The sequence below is a fragment of the Phodopus roborovskii genome, unplaced genomic scaffold, assembly GCF_943737965.1.
Source record: "Phodopus roborovskii unplaced genomic scaffold, PHOROB, whole genome shotgun sequence".
NCBI classification, from domain to species: Eukaryota; Metazoa; Chordata; class Mammalia; order Rodentia; family Cricetidae; genus Phodopus; species Phodopus roborovskii.
This window is the reverse complement of record NW_026126418.1, coordinates 15259758-15286457: the sequence shown is the minus strand read 5'-3', so window position 1 is coordinate 15286457 and position 26700 is coordinate 15259758. Positions and strand designations below refer to the sequence as shown.

General features: G+C 38.7%; 1 protein-coding gene across 10 annotated transcripts in view; it reads left to right on the top strand.

Moving 5' to 3' along the window:
* Nucleotides 1-26700, top strand: part of Phf21a (PHD finger protein 21A) — a 169373-nt gene that overhangs the window by 42303 nt on the left and 100370 nt on the right. For 6 of the 10 annotated variants that reach the window (XM_051184141.1, XM_051184145.1, XM_051184140.1 and 3 more), the window contains exons 5-6: nt 1073-1105; nt 3271-3336. In XM_051184141.1, coding sequence (XP_051040098.1) covers nt 1073-1105; nt 3271-3336 — 99 coding nt within the window. Of the gene's footprint in view, nt 1-1072; nt 1106-3249; nt 3337-26700 lie in introns of all 10 variants that reach the window. The other 4 variants (XM_051184142.1, XM_051184138.1, XM_051184137.1 and 1 more) reach the window with 1 other exon arrangement.

Genomic DNA, 26700 nt, shown 5'->3' with positions numbered 1-26700 from the left:
ATTGCTTTGGAGTCTGTCCTGGAACTGCTTTGTAGACCAGGCTGGCCTCAAACTCACAGAGATCTTCTTGTCTCTGCCTCCGAGTGCTGGGATTAAAGGTGTGTGCCACCAACACCTGGCCTGTCTTGCTATTATTATATGAAAAATTTTCTTGGAAAAGAGCTAATCCTAGGTACCCAGTCTTGGGTGTTAGAAGACAACCTTTACATATTCTTTTATCATTTGAATTTGTCTGTCCAAAGCTATTGTTACCAGTTGGGCTAGGTCAGTTGACGTTTATTTATCCTAGGTACCCAGTCTTGGGTGTTAGAAGACAACCTTTACATATTCTTTTATCATTTGAATTTGTCTGTCCAAAGCTATTGTTACCAGTTGGGCTAAGTCAGTTGACGTTTATTTATTATTTGATGTGTACGAGTGTTTGTCTGCATGTATGTTTGCACCATATGTGTGTCTGATACCTACAGAGGCCGGAAGAGGGGATTAATATCTGTGAGAGCTGACAGAACAAAGTCACTTGACTGGAGGCCCCTGCCAAACCTGTACATTGCTGTATACATACAGCCCTGTTTTGTATGGGTACAGCTTCTTTACAAACCAGTTTGTGAATCCCAATAGTGACAGTGTTTTAAAAGGGTATTTGGCCTTTGGGACATCCTGTTTATGCTTGTTTTAAGACAGGGTCTCACTATGTAGCTCTGGCTATCTGGAACTTACTATGTAAACCAGGCTGACCTTGAACACACAGAGATCTGCCTGCCTCTGCCTTCTGTTTGCTGAGATTAAAGGCATATGCCACTATGCCCAGACTGCATCCTGCTTATTTAAATTGCAGACATCACTGTTCTCCTTCACACTGACAAGTCAGGTACTTTTTATTTCAAATATAAAGGGATAGTTGATTCTCTGTTAGAAAAAGTGCTTCATTAGCCTTTTACAGACATCACCAAAACTTTTAGTCTATTTTCATGGTGATACTGATTTGTTTTTATTTTATTTTATGTGTATGTGTCTCCAACCCTAATGAGTTAGTATGTCAGACTGACAGTTCTTTTTCTCTTTTTATTACCAGAAACTGGTTGCTCAAATGAAGCAGGATCCACAGGTAAAAAATCTTGATGTTATTAACTTAGTTTTTAAATATAAAAACAATTGAAAATGACAGTAAACTAATAAAATGCAGATGTTAGTTAAATTTAAAACAGTTTCATCCCAAACAGCACATATATTTTCTTGTTGATATTCATGTTTATAGGTTAAAAAAATCCAGTCATATAAAGTTGCTGTCATTTAAGCAATTTTATGTCATTTTGTTTTTTAATTGCTATGAGTATTTGTTTAAAAGAAAAAGGAGGTTTAATAGTCTTCATATGGCTTAAATTTTCTTTAAAAAACTACTTTTGAAGCCAGGGGTGGAGGGATCATAGTGGTGGTGGCGGCACAAGCCTTTAATCCTAGCATTTGGGAGGCAGAGGAGGTGAATCTCTGAGTTTAAGGCCAGCCTGGTCCTCAGAGCAAGTTCTAGGACAAACAAACATCCTTTGAGACTCTAGGCTGGCTTCAAACTCACCATCCTCCTCCCTTGACCTCTTTAAATGTTGAGATTAGGGACTGGCTTAGATTAAATTTACATATTCTGAAATAATCAGGCTTTTAAGTCTCAAAACTTACTGAAATGCCCCCTAACCATTTTTAATTGTGTGGAGTTTATATATAGGACACCCAAGTACTAGATTTATTACATTCACAGTAAAAACTTTAGAATAATTTATAAAAAGTGTTTGAATTTGTTTTGTTTTGGGATCCAGGGTAGGTAGTCCTAAGTTTCATATGTAGCTAAAGATGACATTGCTTCTGAATCCTCCTGCCTTTAACTCTCATGTGCTGAGGTTATAGGTATGTGCTACCATACCTGGCTTTGAAATTTTTATCTTTAAAAGAATCCTTGAAGGTTTCAGAAGTATCTTACATAACATAATAATTTATAAAATATTAATCTTTTAATTTTTATAGGCGTTTTGACTTGGATATTTTATTCTCTTCTATAGAGAATTCTTCCTCCAAAGTTACCTTGCTCTCCAGTGATTCATATTTATTATTCAGGTAGTGTCTTCTTGGTACCCATTAGACAGTGGGTCACACATGCCTCTCGATAAAGTAAAATAAATTCTTGGTACGGAGGCAGATTAATTTTCTCTTAAGTTTTATACAATATTCATCTCGATGACTTAATTGTCTGACTGTTGTATTTTAATATAATTCATTGACTCTGAGAAGTAGCCTTTGTGGCCACATTTTTTATTTTTTATTTAGTATGTTTACACTTTAACCTGAATTTAGGGAAAAGTGGCAATGAATTGCTATGCTAGGTCCTTATATTTAACATGGTGATCTATTGTCAATAATAAGTATTTCTAGAAGGTAGCAGTTCTGATAATTCATGATCATATAATAGTAAATTCTTAACCTGGAAAATCTGAGGGTCAGTAACTTATTGGGCAACAGTATGTGCCTTCAGAGAAGCCTTATGTCAAATACACCTGAAAAATCCCAAATGAGGTAAGCTGAGTACAGAAAGCATGTGTGCCTGACAGACCAGGCAGGGAAACGAGGAACTATGTATAAAACAATTAATCCAGTCTCTCACTGAGGTGCCTTTGAGCTTTGCTGCTACACTTGAAAACTTTAATATCCCATCTCCCCACCCCCGCAAAAGGCAGGCATGCTCAGTGTATTTCATCTAAAATAGTATTCTTTTTTTCCGATTCTTAGAATTTCAGCATGTTGATTTGAATGATGTACTGTTAAGGCAGTTACAGTGCTGACAGCTTTCCAAATCTAGGCTAAAATAACAAATGTGTTTTACGAAATAAGAGAGGACAAGTAGAGAAAAGCTTCTTATCTTTGTTGATAATGCCGCTAAGCAGTGGGGTAGCATACTTTAACCTCCATTTTCCTGTTTTTGTCTGATTAGTGGAGCTTTAGATTTTCTGTCAACTGATACTTTCTATAAAGAATAACAATATTTTAGAAGAAAGGTACTATTAGAGTGCAAGATGACAATGTATAAAACTTCCTGTAATTTAAAACAGTTATGAGGAAGCTCTCCCTGTTTTAGGGGTTGATGTTATGCTTATAATTTAATGCATGGAAAATTTGATAGCTAAAGCTTGCTTCATCACTTGTAATGCAGTATATGCATAATCTTCCTGATACTATTATGTTAACAAATGAATATCTTTCTCACAGATATTTTTTCTTTCCAATCAGAATGCTGACTTAAAGAAACAGCTTCATGAACTCCAAGCCAAAATCACAGCTTTGAGTGAGAAACAGGTAGGGGAAGGCGGGGACATATTTTTAACATTGTGTTCTAAAGATATGTGTGCTTGAAGCTTCTAAGAGAACTGCTGTTTTTCTTCATGTGTGAAAATAAGTGTGGGCAGTCAGACTCAGTTTAATTTTGCTTGAGCTGTTTATCTATTTTTATTTTTGGTTGAAATCAGTCTCTAGAGTATCCCATGAGTATATGCTACTGGCAGATACCTAAGAGCAATGTGGCAGGCTGCTGTTAACTGTGTTAATTAAACTGTAGCTTACCCATAGGGGAAGGGACAAAGAAAGTTAGTGGGAGTGTGTGATAGGAGTCCTGTAGTGGCTGTGTCTTCTTAATTGTTTATAAAGATTTGAGCTGACATTTAACTTATTAGGTAGCTCCCTATGTAGGTCTCTAGTTGTAAGTATTGTCAGACTTTTATGGTAATGTTTATTGGATGCTGACCTGCTATTTGAAAACTCTTGGTGGAATGTGTTAAAGTTACTCTATGTAGGGTAAGAAAGGATTGTCTTGTGTTTCATACAAGGACATCTGGAAAGTGCTCTGATCACTTTGTATAGCAGCTTCCACTTTATCAACTGGGGCAGTTTCTGCCACCAGGTGGAGTGTGACAGTTGCTAGTGCTCTAAGTACATGTGTGTGGTAAGCTGATAGAGCATCCCTTTTCTTCTTTGTCACTCCTCTGTCTAGTTAAAAGAGAGTTTCTATCTTGGAATAAAGAGCAAATAACTGTGAACAGCTCAGTGCTAGTGGAATCTTAGTCTAAATAATAGCAACAAATAATTTTTCCCTACAGATTTTTGATCATGTTTTTTATTTCACTGAAGGGAGAAGTAAACTTTCAGAACCACAGATAATCTTTTAAGCCGAGTGAACCACTGCTTTTGATTTTTCTGTCTTTAATGCTTTCCAATCTTGTTTCTCCATAGATAAGAGGTGTTTTAGATTAGGAGGAGTCAGAGTAAAACTGGGAGGTTATGGGCTGCAGAGGCAGAGAAAGGTTTGTAAGGGAAAATGTAAAAAGGACTTGTTACTGGGTTCTCCAAAGTGATGTATATTGGTAACAACTGGCTTTAGAGCTCTGTCAGTTCTTAGCCTTCACATAGTTGCAGCGTTCCTTTGACAAGATGCCAACGAGTGAGTCATTTTTGCTGAAAGTTTCACGTATTCTAGCAGAGAAAGAAGTTTAAAATGATTAGTGGATTGGGTGTGGGAATTGCTTTTACAAAGTTAAAATAACTGAAGGCTGCATTTCAGGAAAATGGAGCAATCAAAGAAATTTACATTTATTTGAAAATTTTGTTTGTGACAACTAATGTGAAGGTTTGTGTCTTACTGTACTGTTCTATTGCAGTGAAGAGACACAATGACTGAGACAACTCTTTTCTTTCTCTCTTTTTAATTATGAAACTGTTGGTTAGCTCTGTCATAAATATTAACCCATTTCTATCAATCTAAGTGTTTTCACGTGGTCTTACTGGGGAAAGAGTCCAGACCTCTTATCCTCTTATGGCCTACATCTTGACTCCTCTCTACTACATCTCCCAGAATCCTCCTTGTCTCCTAGTCCCTCCTATCTTGCTTTCCTATTGGCCAACAAGGCTTTATTCATTAACTGAGACAACTCTTATAAAGGTAAACATTTAATTGGGGCTTGCTTACAGTCTCAGAGGCTAAGTTCATTGTCATCATGGCTGGGAGCATGGTGCTGGAGGAGTATCTAAGAGCTATATTTGATTCACAGGCAGAGTGTGGGGTAGGGGGAGACAGAGACAGAGAAGAGGTGGTGGGGGAGGCAGAGAAATAGAGGAAAGGAGGGAGGGATGGGAGAGGTGAGATTTTGAAACCTCAAAGCCCACCCCCCAGTGACACACTTTCTCCCTTGAGGCTAACTTTCATATTCTTTTAATCCTTTCAAAGAGTTCCATTCCCTGGTGACTTAAGGATCCAAATATATGACCCTGTAGAGGCTATAGAGGCTATTCTTTACTTTTTGTTTTTTGAGACAGGGTTTCTCAGTGTAGCTTTGGAGCCTATCCTGGAATTCACTCTGTAGACCAAGCTGGCCTTGAACTCACAGAGATCCACCTACCTCTGCCTCCCGAGTGGTGGAATTAAAGGCATGAACCACCATTGCCTAGTTCTCAATACATTTTTATATATCTGTCAAGTTAATTCTACAAATACAAACATTTTTCTTTATTAAAGAAATACAACATTGTAAATAATGATCAATTCTTACAGTAGACTTACTAGTTCTTACTCATTAATACAACTTCAGTGTTTGTTTGTGCTTTGTTTGGGAAAAATAAAGTCTTTGGTGAGCATCCTCTATGAATTTTCTTGAATGCTTGCTTGGAAGTTTCTAGTGCTTTTAAACTGTAGCTTGAGATTCCTGAATAGAAATTCTAGGGTGGATTTAGAAGGCAGTTTCACCTACAGGGATTCAATTTGTTTATGACAGTTTTAACTCAAAACATTTCTAAACTTGGTTGGCTAAATAAAGTGTATGCTATGTAGCCAAATAGCCAAATAAAATTATGATTTAGTGATGTAGGATAGCTTCTGCTAAGAAGCATTTATGATTTCATGTGCATTACTTGTATATTGGAATGCAAATGTGTGTGAAAACAGTATCAGTAGAAAATGTTGGGAGGTGGTGATTTTACATATACTTATATACTTATTATTCTCCTGTGTGTATTTTCTAAAATCTCTGTAGTACATATGTTTCATTTTTAAGATAGGAGAAAGACAAGAAACATTGTCTCCCCCCCAAAAAAAAAAGTTTGACACCAATCTTTGGTCTGGAATAGTTAGCAGTTGAAAACCTTGTGACATTCTCTTCATGATAGATGATCCACTCTAATCAGGGAATTCAACCTATTTAGAACCATAGTGAGGCTAATGTGTAGAAGCAGTTATTCATTTCCTTAACAGGATTCATTCTCATTTTGTACTTCCCCCTCCATTTATATCTGACAGGCAGTATGTGGTCCGTGGCAGAATCAAGACACTCTGATTCCGGAGCCAAAATGCTCAGTTGCTTTAGTGTTCTCTCTCTCTCTCTCTCTCTCTCTCTCTCTCTCTCTCTCTCTCTCTCTCTCTCCCTCTTCCTTCCTTCCTTCCTTCCTTTCTCTCTCTCACTCCCTTCCTTCCTTCCTTCCTTCCTTCCTTCCTTCCTTCCTTCCTTCCTTCCTTCCTTCCTTCCTTTCTCTCTTTCTCTCTTTTCTCCTGACAGTTCTAGAGATGGACCCAGGGCTTTGTGCATGGCAAGTGCAGTATTATAACTGAACTACACCTCTAGCCTGACAGGCAGTTTTAACATTCCAAAGTATATCTTTTGGCCTAGGAGAATTTAGGCCTAAGTTGATACTCATTCAAGTTGGCTTTCCCTGCCTTAGTTTGCCAGTCTACCTCTCTGGCTTCACCTCATTGCTGAAAGTTGTTAATTCATCTGATGCCAACTCTGAAGCCTATTTCTCTGTTCATAATCTCATTGAAGCCTCTATTTTTTCTTTATGGTTAATGCCCTTTATAATTAAGTTTGCCTGTGAATGGCTGAAACCCCCACTTAGATGGCTTCAACAGGTATACTTCTACTGTCTGTCATCCAAAAGATCTAGTGGACGAGGCTGGAAAAAGTTTCTATAGTGTCAGTGACCCAGGCACCTCCTGTTCTGTTGCTTTGCCTTTCTCAGCATGAAGCTTAACATTGGAGTCCAAAATAGCAGCTCCATCTGCTGAGACAGGGGGAAATCAACAGAAAGGGAGCCCTCCCCTCCTCCCCCCAGGATGTTTACTGGGAGCTTTATTTACCTCTTCAGTTAAATCTCCTTGAGTTGAACTTAGTCACATGACCTCCCTAGTAGCAGGGAAGACTGGGAAGTGTAGTTTATTTCTGGAGGCTGCGGCCAGATAAATTTAGGCACTATATACTGCAGCTAAATACAGTTTGTACCTCCGTGGCATATCCCAGTTTGTGATCACATATCTACTTATAATTACTATTTTAAAAATGTCTTAGTAGATGGTTTCAAGAAGACAGGGTCCTGGCAGTGGAGTGAGGGTGTTTCTGATTCTTTTGCCTGCTCTCGGGACACTTTTTCTCCAACAGGGTTACTTCACGTAGCCTTGATGTGAGGGTTTGTGCCTGGTTTTATTGTGTCTTGTTATGCTGTGTTCTGTTGATGTCCCTGGGAGTCCTGCTCTTTTCTTCAGGGAGATGGGGGGGGGGGAGTGGGGAGAGGAGTCATGGTGGGAGTAATTGGGAGGAATAGAGGGAGGGGAACCTTTGGTCAGAATGTATTATATGAGAAAAGAATAAATAAAAACTAAACAAAAAGAAAAGAAAGGGATTTTTTTCATCTCCTTTAACCCTAGTATAATATTTCCCATAATATTTATTTATTTGGAGAGAGATACACTCATGCCATCCTGTATATGCAGTGGTTAGAGAACACTTTGCAGGTATGGTTTTTACTACTTTGTGAGTTCCAGGGATTGAACTCAGGTTGTTAGGCTTGGCTTTGGGTGTCTTTACCCTCTGAGCCATCTCATTGGTCCTGTTACATTTCTTGAACAAATTTTATCTGACTGATCTTCTCTACTTAGCAATGAGTGTATCTTTTTAGATTTAATGTATTAAGAACATTTTCTTGGTTTTTGAGTATTCTGTTTGTTTGTTTTGGAGACAGTGTTTTCCTACATTGCCCTGTAGGTTGGCCAGGAATTCACTTTGTAGACCGGATAGACCTCAAGCTTAGGTTTACCTACCTGCCTTTGCCTCCTGAGTGCTGGGATCAAAGGTGTGCCACATCACTCCTGTCTTTGGATATTCTTTTAAAACATGATTTTTCACAGCTTCAAACATTTGTCTATTCATAATTTAAGACTATTTCCCTATTGATGATAGTTGCTTTTTCTAGTATGAATATTTTTATGATTAATACCTTTCTTATGTAAATCTGTTGTTGCTAATTGCCTTAGATGAATTTCTAGATGTGTACTGGATGTATTGATCAGATCTTATCATAACAGTTCTATATAACAAACTAGTTTTACTATATACCTTTTTTCACACTAAATCTACAAGTCACTTAGAGTTTTCTTGATCCAGGCTGGTTTTGGTCAAAAGATATGCTTTTGTTTTTGGGTTGGCTGGGCCTGCCTCCATGATTGTAGGAATGCTTATATTTACCTTAATGTATTTATTCTGAGGCCTAACATGAAGCATTCTGTGGCATACTTACTTCATGGTTTATCACCAGAGCACAAGGCCAAACTACCAAAATTCATGCAGAGATTCTGGTGGCATCAAACTATTACTATCTTATTAGTCAAATTAAACCATGTGGCCAGGCCTTGCAAAGTTATATGATAAAAGATGTGGATTTTAAAACATAACTGAAAATGATCTGCAACTATATTTGATTAAAGGCTATAAGAAAACTTTTACCACACTAAAAATAAATAACAAGCTAGTCATGTAGCACAAGCCTATAATGTAGCCCTCAAGTTTCAGGACAGCCTGGGCTACATAATGAGTTTCAGGACAGCCTGGGCTACATAATGAGTTTCAGGACAGCCTGGGCTGAAAACAAATGGGAAGAGAGATAGTAGTGCATGTTTTATTTTTAAATGCAAAATCTACACACACAGAAAGGGACTGGAGGAGAGGGACCAACTGTAGGAGAGGAAGGATGAAAGCAGGTAGTGAATATACTCAAGGTATAATGACATATTTTTGTATGAAAATGTTAGACTTGAAACTTATTGAGTGATAACTAAAAGTATTAATAAATGAAACATAATAATTTAAAAAAGGTTTTTACTATATGTTTCCAAATAACCTCCAGAAAAAGCTTTCTTAGAAGAGCAGCTTAGATTAGCCTGGCTTCTCTGCAGAAGGAGCTCTGAGGGGACATAGGGCTCTGTGTGCTGTGCAGGTTGTTGATGTGCATTCTGTGCTTATCTGAGCTGGACTTTTCAGAGAATTTGCTGTTTGCCATTCAGGGAATCTCAGATGTTTGCTATCCAGTCTTTTTGTTTTCCTTTTTCTGTATTCTTTCTGCAAAGATAAAATCCTCTGTTGTCCTGTATGTTTGTTTCCTGACTCAGTTAAAGTTACTCTGTTGTTTTATACAGCTTGTTTAACACAGTAGGTGAGGTGCTCTTCTGGTTACCAAATGGGTGCCATGTATGGAGCCATTTTCAATTGGTCATTTTAGTAAAATAGGTTCTGAATCTTTGGAAAGGTCTCTGTGTCTGCTCTAACTAGGTTGTTTCCTATGTGTACAATAAGCTAGTTGTGGTGCTGCAGACCTTTAATCCCAGCATTTGGGAGGCAGATCTCTCTAAGTTCGAGGCCAGCATGAACATAGTAAGTTCGAGGCCTGTTTGACCCTATCTAAAAAAAAAAAAAAAAAAAAAAAAAATCCTGTGCATAGAACAACATAATTTAAGCCAAGTCACTGTATCAGTTGACATCATGCTATTGCAGTGAAATACTTCAGGTAATTCAGGTAAGTAATAATGTTTATAAGTTCCAAATCCAAGAGCATATGGTCCTGTGCTTTGATATTCCAGTGAGGGCAACACATCATAGCAGGAGCACAAAGAACAACAGACTGTTCATATCACAAATCAAGAAAGAAGCAGAGAGAGAGAGAGAGAGAGTGGAGAGAGTGAGACTGCGTCTCCTACCTTCTGAAGACCCATATAATTTCCCACCTTGGGGACCAGGGCTTCGCATGAGCCTTTCAGGGACACTTTCAGTTTTCATGCCACCCATGACAATAGGTGACTTGAACAATGGTGAGTGGATAGGAATGCATGCAGGCCCTAAGGATATATTTCTGGTCCTGACTTAGTAGTGGGTTAGTTGTTAAGGTTTCATATTTAAATCATTTAGTGTGTCTACTTCCTTATTTATGGAAGATTTGTACAACAATGCCTTTAGATGTTAATGAACATGTGTCTGTTGAGTTGGTCCAATTTGAGGAATGTGAATTCCATTTAGATGGGAATTGTTGCATTTAGTAGTACTTCATCTATTTAACACCTTCATCTTGTATGTAAAACACTGATTATTAAGGAGTTAGGACATTCACATTTAACTCAGGCATGAGTATATCCTTGTAATACACATGCTGAAACACTGACTTTGCAGCTTAGTCTTGACTGTGTAATTCATCACACTGGAATCCAAGGCAATGTACTCTTCATACAGTTTTACATAGTGAATTACTTTGTAGGATTTTATGTATTAAATGTTCTTGGGAATAGGCCATTAAACAGAGTAATGTTTATTTTAGCTCTCATTGATGTAGGGTTGGGTGAATTGGTTCTTGTGCTCTAATATTGGTAACTTCCAGTACCCTTAGAATGGTCCCTGGTTCACAATTTAGCTAATGTGATTGGCTAAAATTCTTAGCACAATTTAGAGATCCTTTTATTCATTCTGGTGGGAGACCCGTCTTCTTATTTATCCAAAGTGTACACATTCCCTGAGAGTTTATGTTGCCTGTGTAATATTTATGGAGAACTACTTATGGACCATTTGTCTGCTGAGTTTGCTGTCACTTGTGTACATCAGTTCCTCCTCCTTTGCATCTAATACAGTAAATACAGTATTTCAGATTTCTTCTAGGGAAATCTTACTGACTTATATTGGGCAGGGGTGGAGGAAGGACTTGAACACTCATAATGAATGTGAAGGTTTTAAGACCAAGATTTCAAGCGCGTGACATGATGTAGTTCATAGTGCTGCATTTTCTAGCCCATCCTTTTTATTTTTATTCCTGTAGTATAGTTGTCTCTGTTGCCAGCATTTTGTACATGTTTGGTTAAATATTTGGTGATATCTTTAAGAGAGAGAAGTTTGGTAGAGGAATGTTGCTGTGTCACTGCAGAATGCTTACTGTAGTACTGTGGAGTAAATCAAGGCAGTCAATGATTGAATGCTGCCCTTGGTAGCAGCAGTGTTGTAGAGACGGATAGAACTGTCCTCTAAGAGTTTATTCTAATCATCTAGTGTTATTGCTGGCAAATGGAGCAAGTTCAACTTGAAATTCTTAACCCTCACATGAGGTGTGTTATATGTTGACACAGGTGACTAGGCTCTTCAGTATGTTCTTTATCTCTTTGCTGGTCTCCTCCTTAGCTTAGAGCAGTTGCATCAAGCCAGTGAAAACCAAGCCAGTGCCCCTTGTGGTAGAACTGTTTTCCAGAACCTGTACTATCCGTTTAGTCCTTTCATGGACTCTTTCTGTATTTCAAAATGTTTAGGGGCTCTGGCTCTTTGGACAACATCATTCTAAGTTGTGCTTGATAGGTGGTGTATATGATGGGTGCTTTATGGGAGCCAGAGAACCAATGTTGTAATTTAAAAGATGCTGTGAAAAGAAGCCACACCATTCAACAAGGCTCACATAGGAGGTTTATTAGAAGAGGAGAGAGAGGGGCAGAGATCAGTCTCTCGGGACAAGAGTGACAGGAGAGGGGAGGGACTGCCCACCTTTTAAAAGGGAATATAGTGAGTGTGCACAGGGGGTGTTCTTAGTAGCTGCATCTAAGGGCATATCCTGTCAGGACCCCAAGGGCAGGCCAGTTCAGATTCCTGAATACTAACACATTTGACTATAGTCCTGTAGAAAGTTTTCCTTTGCCTCTCTCCACCCTCCTCCAGGCAAAGTATACATAACTCCTGGATTGTCACTTATTGCCTTCCTTTGCTTCCTGAGTCTGAGAGTAAAGGTGTGTCCTACCATACCCTCCTTGGGCCAGGTTTTTAAAATCCATTAATAATACAAATATGGAAAGTCACACATTTAAGTGTATTTATATGTCTTGACAGATGACTCAGATTCAATTTTATAGGTTGAAACACCTGGGTGACTAGTACCCTTATCAATAATCAGAACATTAATATAATCACAGCAACATAAATGCCTCCTTCGATTCACCCCTTCTCTCCCCAGGGATTCTTTTAACAGTAGAGATTAATTTGTGGACCTGGGTCTATGCTTTCCTATTTAATGTATTCTGTTTAATACTGTTTATAAGATTACATCTATTTCTTTTGATGTGTAAAAGTTTTGAAATAATTACAGATTCATAGAAAGTTACCTTTTGAAATTTTATATTACTGAAGAATGGTTTGTTTTCTGAGTTTTTCTACTTTAGTGGAATGCTTTCTTTTTTGTAAACTAACATTCTCTTGATCTGTAGCTTATGAATTTCTTTTTCTTTTTTTTAACTTGGAATATTTTTTTAATTTATTTTATATAACAAAGTCCATTTAAATGAAAACAAACATTTATAGACAATATTTGGGAATTTGGGTGTTGTTCTTTCCAAACTACTTCCTGCTGGTAAGGGGCGCTGTCATGGGGGATTCAAAGAAGATTCAGAAATCCTGGCTGTAGTCTGTAAGGCTGCTTTGTCCAGCTGTTTTGAATGTAGGATCACCTTGTACTCTGTTTCAGGCGGTCTGGCTTGATCAAACCACATTAGTCTGGAAGGAATCTACATCTTTTCAGTTTCTGTGGAAACAAAAATAGAAATCCTTTCCCCAGTAACTTTCTGACCTGATTTTCTGTCTGCAACATGAACATTATAGTTTCATTGTCATTTCAGGTACTGTCACCTGGTAAATAAAGAAGTACATCAGAAAGTGACCAATGCAAGTGGGCTTACTACTTCCTACCATGAGAACTTGCTTGGATCACTTAGCTCATGAGCTTCACAGCACCAGGACCCAGGAATATTCAGACTACCTTCTTGGCTTCTCATATAGCCTGTGACATATTACTTCCTGTCACAGGATTGCTGTTGAAGCTCAGTCTTTGTGTCTTTACACACCAACATCTTGCATCTTGGGTAAGAAAAGGCCTTAACTGTCTTTTCCTAAGAGCAAGGAAAACTTTAACTAGAGGCCTGTTGTTAGATTTTATATGTTTTTGGTCATTGGTCACACTTCGGCCTCATGCCAACAATTAGCACACGGAAGAGTCCAAGACTGATTTACATCCTAAAGCTAGAGATTCACCTCTCAAGGTTTTGGAGTCTGGATAGGCAAACAGGATTGTTTTTTGTTAGGAAGGAAGCAGAAGGGATAGGGAATAATAAAAGCCCAAAAGGCTATCCACATCATCTCTCTTTCTACTCATGTAAATTAGATGCAATATATAAATGAAGACATGTGTGCTCACAAACTGTAGTATTTCAGTAGCCATTTGTGCTCCTCACTGGTTTTGTGGATATTTTAGAAGTCTACTTTGCAACTCCAACTACCAATCTTCTTTTAAAGCAAAGCTATTTTACTGTTGCTAAAACAAACATTATTAGAAAGTTGGTCTTTTATAGAAAATGATGTAACTTATTTCACATGTGAATTACAGATACTTTAAAGTAGTTTGTAAACCATCACCACTACACCCCATGCTATTTGAAGCAAAGGAGCGTGGTGTCTTTTGCTTAGTAATGCCACCGCACTGGTATTTCAGGAATGCCACTGCTTAGCAAAAGCCATATAGTATTTTCATATTTCCATTTTTAAAAAATGTTGAACACTAAATGACTGGCCAAGTCATACATCTCTTTATTTCTTTTACTGGCAAATTAGAGTGAAATAAACAAACAGGAAGTAGTTTCCTCTTTAACTAGTGCCCTCTCATGGTGCTTGGTTGGTTGTGGGGCTACTTTGCAAACTTATTTTTTCAGAAGGCATCCTCAAAGCTGATTTGCTCCTGCTCCAGGGAGTAAAGAGGTTGAATCACAGGGTTTAGGCAGCCTCCATCACATCAGCTCTGTCTGCAGGTAACAGTGATGGTTAGTTTCCCTCAGTTATCGCTCCAACATTCCTTTGTTCTGAAGCATGAAGTTCCAGAAATGTTCAGCTGATGTGTCTGTTACCTTTCCTCTATCCTGTCTTTGTTACTTTTTAGTAGAACCTCTTCAGCCCTTTTGCTGTAACAAACTGTCATTTTGACCAAAGATGTTAAAGGTAGAGATCCATCACTGGCTTTATATTATCCAGAGGTCATGTCTTCTGTTGCTAGGCAAGTGAAAAGCCCCTTTCCTCCAGAAGAACAGAGGAACCCCCTTTCAAAGTTGTGTTGCCTGAGAATTTAGTGAAGCTGGCTTGTGTGTTTTACTGATAAAATTTGAAATATTCTTTTCTGAGCATGTGATTTCATTTAGTATAGAAGTTTGTCATGAACTGAAACAATTTTACATAAGATTTTGAGCTAATTCACAATTACCTTTAATTAAGAATGGTCTATCCCCCCTTTTTAATACCACTTAGCAACTCAACATTTCCATGGAATTTTACTTATAAAAAAATCTTCAGTGCTGGCTTAGAAAGATAGCTTGATTTTAAGAGCACTGGCTGCTTTCCCAGAGGACCCAGGTTTAGTTTGCAGGACCTACATGGCAGTTTGTGGCCATCATAACTCCAGTTCAAGGGATCTGATGTCCTCTTCTGGCTTCATGGGCACAGAACACATATGTTTCACAGACATAACATGCAGGCAAACTACTCAAACACATAAAATATAAATCATATATTTTTTTTAAAAAGATCTGTTGTAAGTTGTGTATTGGATTGGTGGCTCACTAGGTATAACCCCAGTACTTGGGATGTTGAAATACGGAGCATTTATGAACAACCTTACTATATAGTAAGACTCCCATCTAAAACAAAACAAAACAAACAAACAAAACAAAACAAAACAAAAAAAAAAAAAAAAAAAAAAACAACCAAAATTGAGTGAGCTCTTCCACACCCCAAACCTCCAAATCAAGCCTTGACAAAAGTCATGGTAGGGAAAAGTAACAGTTGAAAGCTGCTTATACAGTTCTGTCTAAACTCCTCAGAGAACACATACTTTTATCATTTTGATCTGCCTATTGTATGATGTGAGCTCTTCGGATGGAATGGTGTCTACTGTTGGTCAAGAGTGCTTCCCCATACCTGTGCACTACTAGCTGATACAATTAAATATGACTTTTCCAACAGTTTAGTAATTCTTTATAATTTCCTTTCTCTAAATTTTACTTGGCTAATTGTCATTTTTAGGTATAAACCCCTTATTATTTTATAGTATCCTTCCAAAGAGAAATTGATTAGTTCTCCAAAGACTAGTGATTCTCTAGAGCAGCTAGAGATCTGCTCCGGGGCTAATCTGGCCTTCTGCATGATTTTGTAAATGAAGTTACTGGAATCCAGCTATACTCTTTCACTTATGTATTATCTAAAGCTGCTTTCTTGTATTCCAGTAGTGGAATAATCTCAACAAAGACTTAGAAGAGTATTTTGCTAGTTACTGACTGGTCTTTTATAGAAAGTTTGCAGACCTTACTATAGAGTTCTAAAGAAATGATCAGAACAATACTTAACTCTGAAATATAGGCATGCTTTAATAGTCTAGAGTAAAGGACTATCCTGGGCTACATGAGGCCCTGTCTCAAAAACAAACAAACAAACAACCAAATAAATAAATAAAGCAAGCAAGCAAACAAGGAACAAAGGAACAGTCTAAGAGGAGAATTAGTGCCACGTTGAAAACAGGCATGTGCTGAAGTGCCCTTATACACAGGTCAGTCCCTTACTCTTTTCAGATCAGTTTTAGCATTTCATAATTCTTTTGGCCACTTTATTTTACATGCCACCTTATAGCTGTATTAAGGCAAAATTACTATATAGTAACTTGCACCCCATAAGTCTGCACCCCTAAAATGTTGATGATATGGCATCATTAACAACAGTCAAGTTAAGGAGCCTATCTACCACCTCTGGACATTTTCTTATGGCCTGATTCCTTGGAAATCCCACTCTTCCCCTAACCTGGTCCCCAGCCAAACACTAGCTACTTCTTGTTGCTGTACATTTCCTCACAGGGTTTTAACAGATGGACTTGTACAGTGTATATTTTGTATTGATTCTGATTTTTTCCTAGCTATTACAAATAAGCTTGTATGGTCATTCATAAGTATTTGTGCAAAGCTGGGTTTTCATTTCTTTGGTCAGTATCTTAGAATGTCTGGGGTTGTCTGGTAGCTATATTTTCTATTTTTTAAAAAAAAGATTTATTTGTTTTTATTTTATGTGTACGAGCATTTTCTCTTTACTATCTGTGTACCATTGTTGTGTGACAACACTTTTCCTGAGGGGACACAACACACATGTCTACTCACCCCAGATAGGGATCCCAGGACAGACAAGTACAGATACCACCAGAGACCAACTTGGTGAAGCAGTGAGTTTTATTGGGGTTATTTATACAGGCATATGGGTGAGAGATACTTACAGGAGCAGAAACGATTCAAAGGCAACAGCATTGCCAAAGCTCACTCCAGCATGGGTGACAGCTCACAAAGTAGGAACCTGGAACACATTGCAGAGTCTGCAGGCAGCGCAACAGGTTGGAGATTACCCTTTCCTAGTGACTCTGGTCTAAACCTCCTCTAGACAGCTTGGCTAGTTTCTGCTTCTTCCATACAGCTGTTCTGGTCTCAGAGTCTTTGTAGTTCAGCCTCCCTTTTTTGAGGGGGACTCTCAGCTTTATTGCATTACTCTGGCAGGAATGGGCCTAGTGAATCTGGTCAGTTTCAGGGACTTCCTGAAGTTCTTTTGAGTTGTCTATCTCAGAGTTGTTTCAATCTCAGAGGAAGTTGTTATACAACAATCATGTGCCTGGCTGGTGTGCTAGGAGCCAAAAGGTGTTGGAGCCAGAAGAGGGTGTCCAGATCCTTGAACTGGATAGAGTTATAGATTGTTGTGATCCACCAAGGGAGTGCCAGGAACCAAACCTGGTTCTCTGGAAGAGCAGCTGGTGCTCTTAACCACTAAGCCATCTCTCCAGCTCATTTTTAACTTTCTAATAAATGCCAAATGTGGCTTAGCATTTTGTGTTTTCATCAGCAAGCATAGGAGAAGGTTAGTCACTATGAATTCTTAAATCCTTTTTTTTTTTTTTTTTTTCCCCCGAGACAGGGTTTCTCTGTATTGCTTTGGAGCCTGTCCTGGAACTCACTCTGTAGACCAGGCTGGCCTCAAACTCACAGAGATCTGCCTGCCTCTGCTTCCTGAGTGCTGGAGTGCTGGGATTAAAGGTGAGCACCACCAACGCCTGACTTAATTCTTAAATCTTAACAGCCAATTATCACCCTTAACATTAACCTGAAAATCAGGGCACATGGAGATTTGGACTAGATATTGCAAAGAAACTATAAGCTTAGATCTTTGCATTAGCAAGACAAGATGCTATACTCCTGAAACATGCATAGGATGCTAGGAATAGTGAAACAACAGGAGAACAACTTTGGGTTCCCGTAAAGATTGGAATAGGACATTAGAGTCATCTTCCAGTAAATAGATGGAAGAGACTTTGATCAACAAAGAAGAGAAAATATTTATGTGGATCAATTCACAAGGATTTGTGTTTGAACTAATAGAAGTTTTGAAACTAGAGAACAAAGAAAATGGAGAAGAGAAAATCATTCTATGACTAACCTAAGGAATTTCACCACCACTGAAGGGCATGTAAACCATATTAATATATTTAACTTAAAACCTAATACTATGAATAGAAAAAGCATCCCTCCTGTACCAGAGCAGGTCATTGCAAAACAATAAAATTATGGATAAAATACCTAAGCTTCTTTAGAGGAAGAGGAATATAAAACCATTTGCAAGTAGGAGATTAGGTCAAGATATATCAAACCATTTAGCAACCCAGGAATCTAGGCTCTTTGGGAGGGTGTTTTTAAAGCTCTGAAAACCAGTGATTTCCAATGTAGAATTCTGTATTAAAACCATCTCTTGACCATGTCTGGGAGCAGAAAAGAGGCAGTTGTAGAAGTGGAAGGTCATAAAATGTAACTAACATATCAGCTGTGAGTATGTTCTTCATCAAAATAAGAAATGAAACCCAGATGATGAAAATAGGAATCCAGAAAATTTAGTACAAAAGGACTACAGAAATATGTTTGATGGAATATAAGTCTCGATGACTCTTGTACAAAAGTCTTAGAGGAGGCTAAACAGGCAGCTGTAGGTTGTGTGTTCTAAGCTGCTATTTGACTTTTTATAGCCTCTTTGAGGCACATGAGAAGATTGAAGATGCATATAGAGAAAAACAGGTAAATGATGAAACAAGGCAGGTTTTATCTCCAGGAGTAACAGTGTGCAAGAAGATATGTGTAATTGTAGGGCAGTAGTTACCTCACTGATCAATGTCTTTTGTTTTGCTTTGCTTTTTTTTTTTTTCTTCTTCTTCGAGACAGGATTTTTCTGTATTGCTTTGGATCCTATCCTGGCACTTGCTCTGTAGACCAGGCTGTCTTTGAACTCACACTGCCTCTGCCTCTGCCTCCCCAGTGCTGGGATTAAAGACGTGCCACTACCGCCCAGCCCGATCACTGATTCTTAAATAATTCTGTTATCATAAACCTTCAGTACTAATGTAGTAGAAATTGCAGTTAGTCTGATGGGCTTGGGTAGGAGGAATAGTAGTGGAACTAAAATTCAGTTATGTGTGGTAGGAATTCAATGCAGTGATTTAAATAAAGTACATACACACTGTACATATAATATATGTGAATATAATGAGATAGTAAATATCTGAAGGAAGTTCTCAGAAGAGTTGAAAGCTGTTTTCTGAATCAATAAAAATATGAAGAGAGTTTCTGCAAGGTATTTGTGATTTATTTTTAATTATTAAAACTTTTTATGATATATGTATGGGCACTTTGCCTACATGTATGTAGATGTAACAAATGTATGCCCACTCCCCTCAAAGGCCAGAAGAGGGCACTAGATTACCTGAAACTGAAGTTTTAGACATTAGTGTGCTGCCATGTAGGTATAGGAAATCAAACCTGGGTCTCTGCAAGAGTAACCAGTGCTCTTAACCACTAAGCTCAGTGTATTATTTTGAAACAAAGTCTAGACCATCTTTAGATGGGTTTCTTAGTTTTTAGGCTGGTAACTGAACTGTTACTTAGTTACTTTTTCATCACTTAATAGAGAGGGAAGGTTTATTTTGGTTATGGTGTCAAAACCAATATGCTTGGACAAAACATCACTGCCCCTGGATCCTGTGGCAGAGGAGCTTCTTTACCTCGTGGATAGACAGGAAACGGGATTCAAGTAGGAGCCAGTGAAAGATATGGGCATATCTCCAGTAACTTGTTTACGCTACAGGATCCCAATATACAGTTGTGGAATGAATCCACCAAGGAGTTAGCCTATGGATTAAGTTAGAGCCACTTCAATCTAATTGTCTCTGGAAGTGCCATCACAGATATACCCAAAGCTGTGCTTTATTTTACCTTCCAGGTACTCACTTTAGGCAAGGTCCTGAAGTCTCCCACTTGTCACCAGGCAATGTTAGGGCTTTTTAGACATCTTTCCTCCTTTCTAAGGAGAAGCTTCATGACTACTACATTTGGTTAAGATGTTACTAGGAGTTTACAGGATAAAAAAAAAGAAGAAAATATATTGCTATACCTGAGCCTTTCCCCATTGGATAGTTACCTTTTATCCTTAAACTGATACCCAGAAACTGTACACCTCATGAGGTTTGAGATTTTTGTCTGTTTTGTCTATTGATGGAAAGGTACTCAGAATTTGCTGAATTATTAGAACCTCATTGCATTTGTATTGAAGTGAGTTCATCAGGAAAATGGGTATGTAAACAATTACAGTAAGTCTGGTATCAGATGCTTTTTGTGTGGTACCCAGAAAGGGGAGCTTCTCCTGACAGAGATAGCAATACTGTGCTCTCAGTGGAGCTGACATCTGAACTAAGCATTAGAACTCAGCAGACCTTTCCTACCAGAATGAGTATTAAGCGTGAGTTGTGTTTGTTTTGAAGCTTGCATATATCATTTGTCCTGTTGTAATTAGCTAATACTAATCCTGCGGACTTAGGAAAAGTTCCAAGAAAACAGCATCCAATGCTTTGGAATTGATGTTTCAAAGTATATTAACAGTTAACCTATACTAATTTTTTCATTAAAATTATTGTATATATTTGGGTGTTTTGTCTGCATGCATGTCAGTGTTCCATGTGCATGTCTGTTGCCCACAGAGGCCAGAAGAGGGAACTAGACAGTTATGAGCTGTGGGTGCTAGGAACCTAACCTACATCCTATGGAAGACCAGCTTAAGATTAGTTAAGTGCTTTTAACCATTGAACCATCTCTAACCTACACACTAATACTTTTTTTAAGTTCTCACCATACTTTAAAAGTTAAAAATGGTAATGGTAATGAATGCTATTGTCACAGCTATAGTTTGTAAGAAACATTCTGCACTCTTGCCTATAATGCTCTATAAACAAAGGCCTGGTCCTGTACTACAAGAACCACATACAGGTTCATTTAAATTAAAATGAGGTGTTTGGGTGTATGTGTCGGTTTTCCATGATTCCTTGATATATGTGGCTTTTATCTCCTGTGATCAACTACTAGTCCTGATCATTACTGGTTAAGAGAGCCTCTGCTGTAATATAACAAGTCATTACTAAAGTGAAATGTGGTCTTCCAGCCTTTACTCACTCACAGGTGTTTATAGTGAATATTCTATGGAGGCAGTCTGCACAGCTTCAGAACACAGCTGATATGGCTCTTCCCCCCCCCCCCTTTCCTTGAAGAGCTTCTCAGCCAATGACGTGTCTCTGAGAGTACTATGACTTAAATCATAATAATTATCTTAATCTTAACAGTTGTAGAATAGCTATCAAAGTAAAATCTAGTCTTTGTAATGAAGGACAAAGCCATAGTTACTTGTAGACTATTGGTTCTTAACCTCAGCTTATACCTTGAATAAACTGAAAAGATTTTGAAAAATGTTGCATCTAGGCCTGTGTTGAATCAGAGTCTCTGGGAGGGGGCCCAGGAATATAGACATGTATGCAGGAACAGTTGACAATGCCCAAACTGTATCTGAAAATTTCAAGTTGATTTGGCATTGCATTTTTCTTCCTGAATCATCTGGGGACCAATCTGTATAAAATGAATTTGTCAAAGTTCATGATTTATTGGCATCTTGCTAGAGAACAGACTTTACATATTATAAAATTCAGGAATTAGTATAATATTAAGACTTTGGTTTTCAGCTTTTCCTTTGAGGAAAAAAGTTTCAAAGGTAAGTTGACTTGTAAGTAAACATTTGAAATTTTAACCAATGTGTTTTAGCTTTCAGAAATGCTGTATGGCTCAGAAGCTTTATTAAACACACACACACACTCTCTCTCTCTCTCTCTCTCTCTCTCTCTCTCTCTCTCTCACACACACACACACACACACACACACACACACACACACACACTGCATGCACGCAGTATGCATGTATGTATATACTTTTCCTTAAATGTTTAGCTTATATGCAACACTGAGGTGTTTTTTTATTTTTGAATAAGGGATAACGTGCCATTATTTTTGGTAAGTAAGGTACTGACAAACATCTTGAAATAAAATCTCAATCTCTTACACTCTCATTTTGATTTTTTTCAGATAATGTCTCATTATGCAACCCAAGCTGCCTATAACATGGCAGAAATTCTTAGTTTCCTGAGTTCAGTGTGCACCATCACACCTTGCAAAGTAAGAACTCTTAAGGATGAGTCCATCTGATGCTGGTCTAGAGTCCTTGGAGTTGCAGGTGTGGCACATGTATACCTTTTCTTCCATGTTCCTGTGAAACACATTTATATATTTTGTATACATGGACTGTTCAGAAAACTCAGTCTCTTTCTTTAGGTATCTGTTTTCCTTTGTACTGATACTTTCCAGATCAGGTGCATATATCAGAGGAGGTTATGGTGTTGGTGTCCATGGAAAAAGATGATGTAGTGTCCATGAAGCAAAATTCCAGAATATACATTTCATCTAACTGTGAATTTTGGATTGGAGAGGCATTCTAAATAGTTCATTTCTGCCCTTCAAATAACATCCTTTGAAACAGGGCACAGAGTGACATTTCACCTTGTATATGGCTAGCTTCCTTTTGTTCTTGATTTGCCCTGGTATGAGAATTTGCCTTGCTCACCCCCTAGTGCATTTGTATACACATAAGCACTCTGCCTGCTCCTTGAAGGTAGGATTTCTCACTTCCCTTTCTGTGATTCTGTTGCTTACTCCTTGAGTATGGTGAGATTGCTTGGGCAAGTATCGCCAGGAAGGTGGACAGGGAAACACTTGTTAGTTTATGAGGCTTGAGCTACTTTGATAAAGATTCCAGAGCTTCACCAGGGCACTTGGTGAGAAACTGGTAGACTACAGTGTTATCTCATGGGTACTAGAAGGAAGGAACAGTTTAGCTCATTAGTTCTTATTTCTTCTATCCCTCTCTGTAACATGAAAAAAATAAAAGACCTAGAGACAGATACTGGGGTTCAAACTTCAAGCTCAAGATCAGAGATACAAAGCAAACGGCCAGTAGATCTTACCTCTACCTAACTGAAATGTCAATCCTGTTTCCACAAATCCTCAGAGGCAAAAGGCTCTCAGATCCTGTCTCTTCCTCCTTATATGCCTTTCTCTGCCCAACCAAGTCCTCCTGTCTCCACCTCCCTGGTGCTGGGATCCCAGGTGTTGAGATCACTTTTGGGTGAGCTGTTTCTTTGAGGACTGGATTAATTTTGCGTAGCTCAGTGTGACCTTGAAGTAGCAGAGATCTATCTACCTCTTAATCCTGAGTACTGGTTTTAAAGGTGTGTACCACCACCAACTAGCTTCTATATCTAATTAGTATGGCTGCTTTGCTATTTTTATCTCCAGTGGCTTTAATAAAGCATGAAAAATATATCACCATACCTCCCTTCTGTTTAAAGTAGAAATGCCTTCTGTGTAATGCTTAGCAGTTTGAAAAGGAAACAAACATACCCTCTGCCCAGAGTTCAGGAACTAGATGCAATAAGGTTGAGTTGTTTGGCTGGTCTATTAGTGAGGGTTTTCTGGTTTCTAGTAACAGAAACTCAAGTCAACATTGTTGAAGCAATGGCTTATGTAGCTAGCAAGTTTGAGGATGTGGTGGTGTGTATCAGGTCTGGGTGAACTGGGGCATTTTCTCCCCTTTGGCATTACTGGCTGTTCTCACACTAGCCTTTACTGACAGGTTGGCTCTAGCAGATGTAGGCTTGAAATTTGCCTTCCTCTTGCTATCCTAGAAGTGCCAGCCTAAGACACTGTCATGATTTTCAGGTCCATTCTTGAGTCAAATTTTGTTCACTATGGTCAGGGAACCACAGTCTCTTCATCAGCTATGCTCACCATGTACCACTGGGTTGGGGTGTCGACTGTTGTGTTGATTGCTATCAGGAGAGCAACTTGGGATGCCACCTTATCTTTGGAGTTCATTGTACTAGACTCTTGACTTTTGAGCAGAAGAATTTTCTTTCTGTTTACCCTCTCCAGCATGCTTCTTCATCCCTATCACATTCTTTTGGGTTTCTTGGTATAAATTTATTGTTTCTAGATCTCTGGTTCTTCTGTGGATCAGGCTGGACAGTTTCCTCCCCTCCTTGGGTTGAGGCATAACTACCATTCTTTTCTTTCAAAGACAGTATTACTAGGGCTTAATATACCAGATTACTGAGAACTCCCAGTTTCCTGGAGTAGTGAAGAAGCCCAAAGACCAGGGAGGGGTGCCTTGCCTCAGAGTCAGTTGAGTATCTTTAGAAGCCCAAGAAGCCTAAACTTGGAAATATGGGCTTAGAAACTTTCTATAAACATTCTTGAGCCTGTGATGGCTGTGAGAATGGAGGCAGGAGATAAGTTAAATGCTCTGGTTTTCATTCTGTCACCAGAATAAAAAAAAAAAAAAAAAAAAATGACCTGACTGTATTTTAGGCCCCTAAGCAGCCCTGAAATGATATGCCCCCTGCTGACCTAATCCATTTCATTTCTGGTACTAGGATTGCCAAAGCAATTTGCTCAATTTACAATTGACTGTTTACTACTGAAAACAATGATTAGATCTAGTGTTAGAAATCATATACTATTACAAATTAAAACTTTAAAGAGGCAAAGTTAATCCTTTTGGAAATGAAGTCAGAGACCAGAGACCAACTGCACTTTTAGAAATCCACCCTTCACACTCTTCCAGGAAGGACAGACTGATAGTGAGACCCACAACAGCATAAGCCAAATGCAGCAGAGAACTAGGCACTATATTTATCTTTAGGCAAAATTTGCAATTTACTAGGAAAAAAAAGTCTGTGTACCATGCAAGAGATGAACTCATGTTCATCCAGCAGCTGCTTATTTGGTGAATAGAGCAGAGGGTACATGCTGTGGCAGTCCTGTGCACTCAGGTTTGGGACATAGTACCCTTGATTCAGAGTGTGCCACAAGACCATCTGTGGGTGTTAACTTTGATAAAATCATTTTTCCCTTAATCAAAATTAAACAGGATGAAACTTGCAAATTAAAGTTTCAGGACTTGGACTCTGGTCTTGAACACTGTGCTTACATGGTAGAGTTGTAGAAGCACCGACTTCCCACTCGTGCCAGAGATTCTGACATCAGTAAGAACCAAGCTGGCAGAATGAAGGTGTCTGCTTCCTGTTCCAGTTCCCTCTTCTAGTGCTCATTGCTTTAGTGATTCTCCAGCTGTGGAATTTGCTTCCCTGCATGGGCTGCTCAGAACCAGCTCTCCTGCTCTGCCCAACATGCTCACAGTCAGCAGAACAGGAAACCACTCTGTTGATCAAAGGAAGTCAGCCACTTTTCTTCAACAAGGCCCAGCGGTATTAGTCACTAGGCCTTCTCCCGCGGAGAGCAAGGCCACTGGAAAGCTGCTGGCAGTGTGAGTCTGTGTGTCAAGAGCATGGATGCCCCCTTTGCCTTGCCTGTGGCCAGGGCAAGACAAGGGGATGAGCAAAGGAGCAAAGCACAGTAATGACCAGAATCTTTGCTTTCTGAAGCTGGGAATGATGCGTTTCTTTTTGATGGCAGTCTTTAACTTTCCTGGGGGGGAAAATGTAATATTGTTTTTCAATTATGTAAGAGCAGAGCCCCCTCAGCAAATTGAGCATGTGATGACTACATGAAATATATGAGATATATGGTTTTACTTTGAGTTAATCACAGGTCTGACAAATTATAAAATTTAAACAAGCCACATAGTTTTTAATACTTAATCTTGTGGTTATGTTTCTTTTGCAGTTTTCTGGGTAGTCTTGTTATTTTGTAGGAAACCTGCAGGTCTCAGTGCTAATTTGTAGGATATAGGCAATAGTGTGCTATTTGTGGCTCTTTCCAGTATATAATTCCCTTCCTTGTAAGCTGTTGACATTTAGTACAGTTTATAATATGGGACATGGAAGAGACCCCCTGAGTAGGACAGTGGCTGCTCTTTGTCATTTGCAGCTGTGTTTGCAAGGGAGCATGCTGGCAGCCAGCATGGAGAGTGCTGTGACAGGTGGGAAGAGCAAGAGCAGAAATGTGCTTTACCTTTCTCTTGCCCTCTCTATTTCCTCCTTCTCCACCTTCTTGTACATGACCTCTTTTTTTTTTTTTTTTTTTTTTTTTTTTTTTTTTCCCTGTTAAAAGCCATCTACTCCCACACCATCACCACATTCTATTTGGCTTGCAAGAGGCTATAATGGAAGCTAGCCTGTGCTTGACCTGTACTGAATGTAGGAATTGGGGCTGGGTTCAGCCTGATGTGCCAGCTGGAAAGGTGAGGGTCTATTATAGAAGATTTTATACAGCAGTTTTGGACAGCATATTTTACTATCTGGATCTGAGGAATAATAGAGAACTTTTAAATTCTGGTGTTGCAAATTTTGTACTTTGTGTTAAGATAGAAGTAGCATTATTCAGCATTTAAAGAAAGCTGCTTTCTTTGCCTTGGTCTAGGCCTGAGTGTAAGGGAGCAGGGAGAAAAGGGGGAAAATGCCCCAACAGTCAGTATCTCCTTTGTAAAAGTGAAGCTTTGCCATCCCTGCTGTGAGTAATGCACATTGTCAGTGACACAGCTTGTCATCTGGTGAACTAGTTGAGCTATTCCCTGCACAGGCATCCAGCTAAGGATTTCCTTTCTGTGGTCTCACTTCAATTATCTTCTCCTCGGGCATTGCTGGTGGGAATATAAAATGGTACAGTCACTTGAAAGACAACCGTCTGGCAAGTTTCTCAAAATGTTAAGTATGGAGTTGCCATGTGGTTCAGCAGTCTCACTTCTAGTTTGTACCCAAGAGAAATAAAACAGATGTTCAGGCAGAAGCTCCAACATGAATGTTCATATCTTCATTGTTCATGATAGCTCAGAAATACTTAGGATTCCATCAAATGATAAGTGACTAAAGAAAATGTGGTATATCCAAGGGAGGGAATGTTATTTA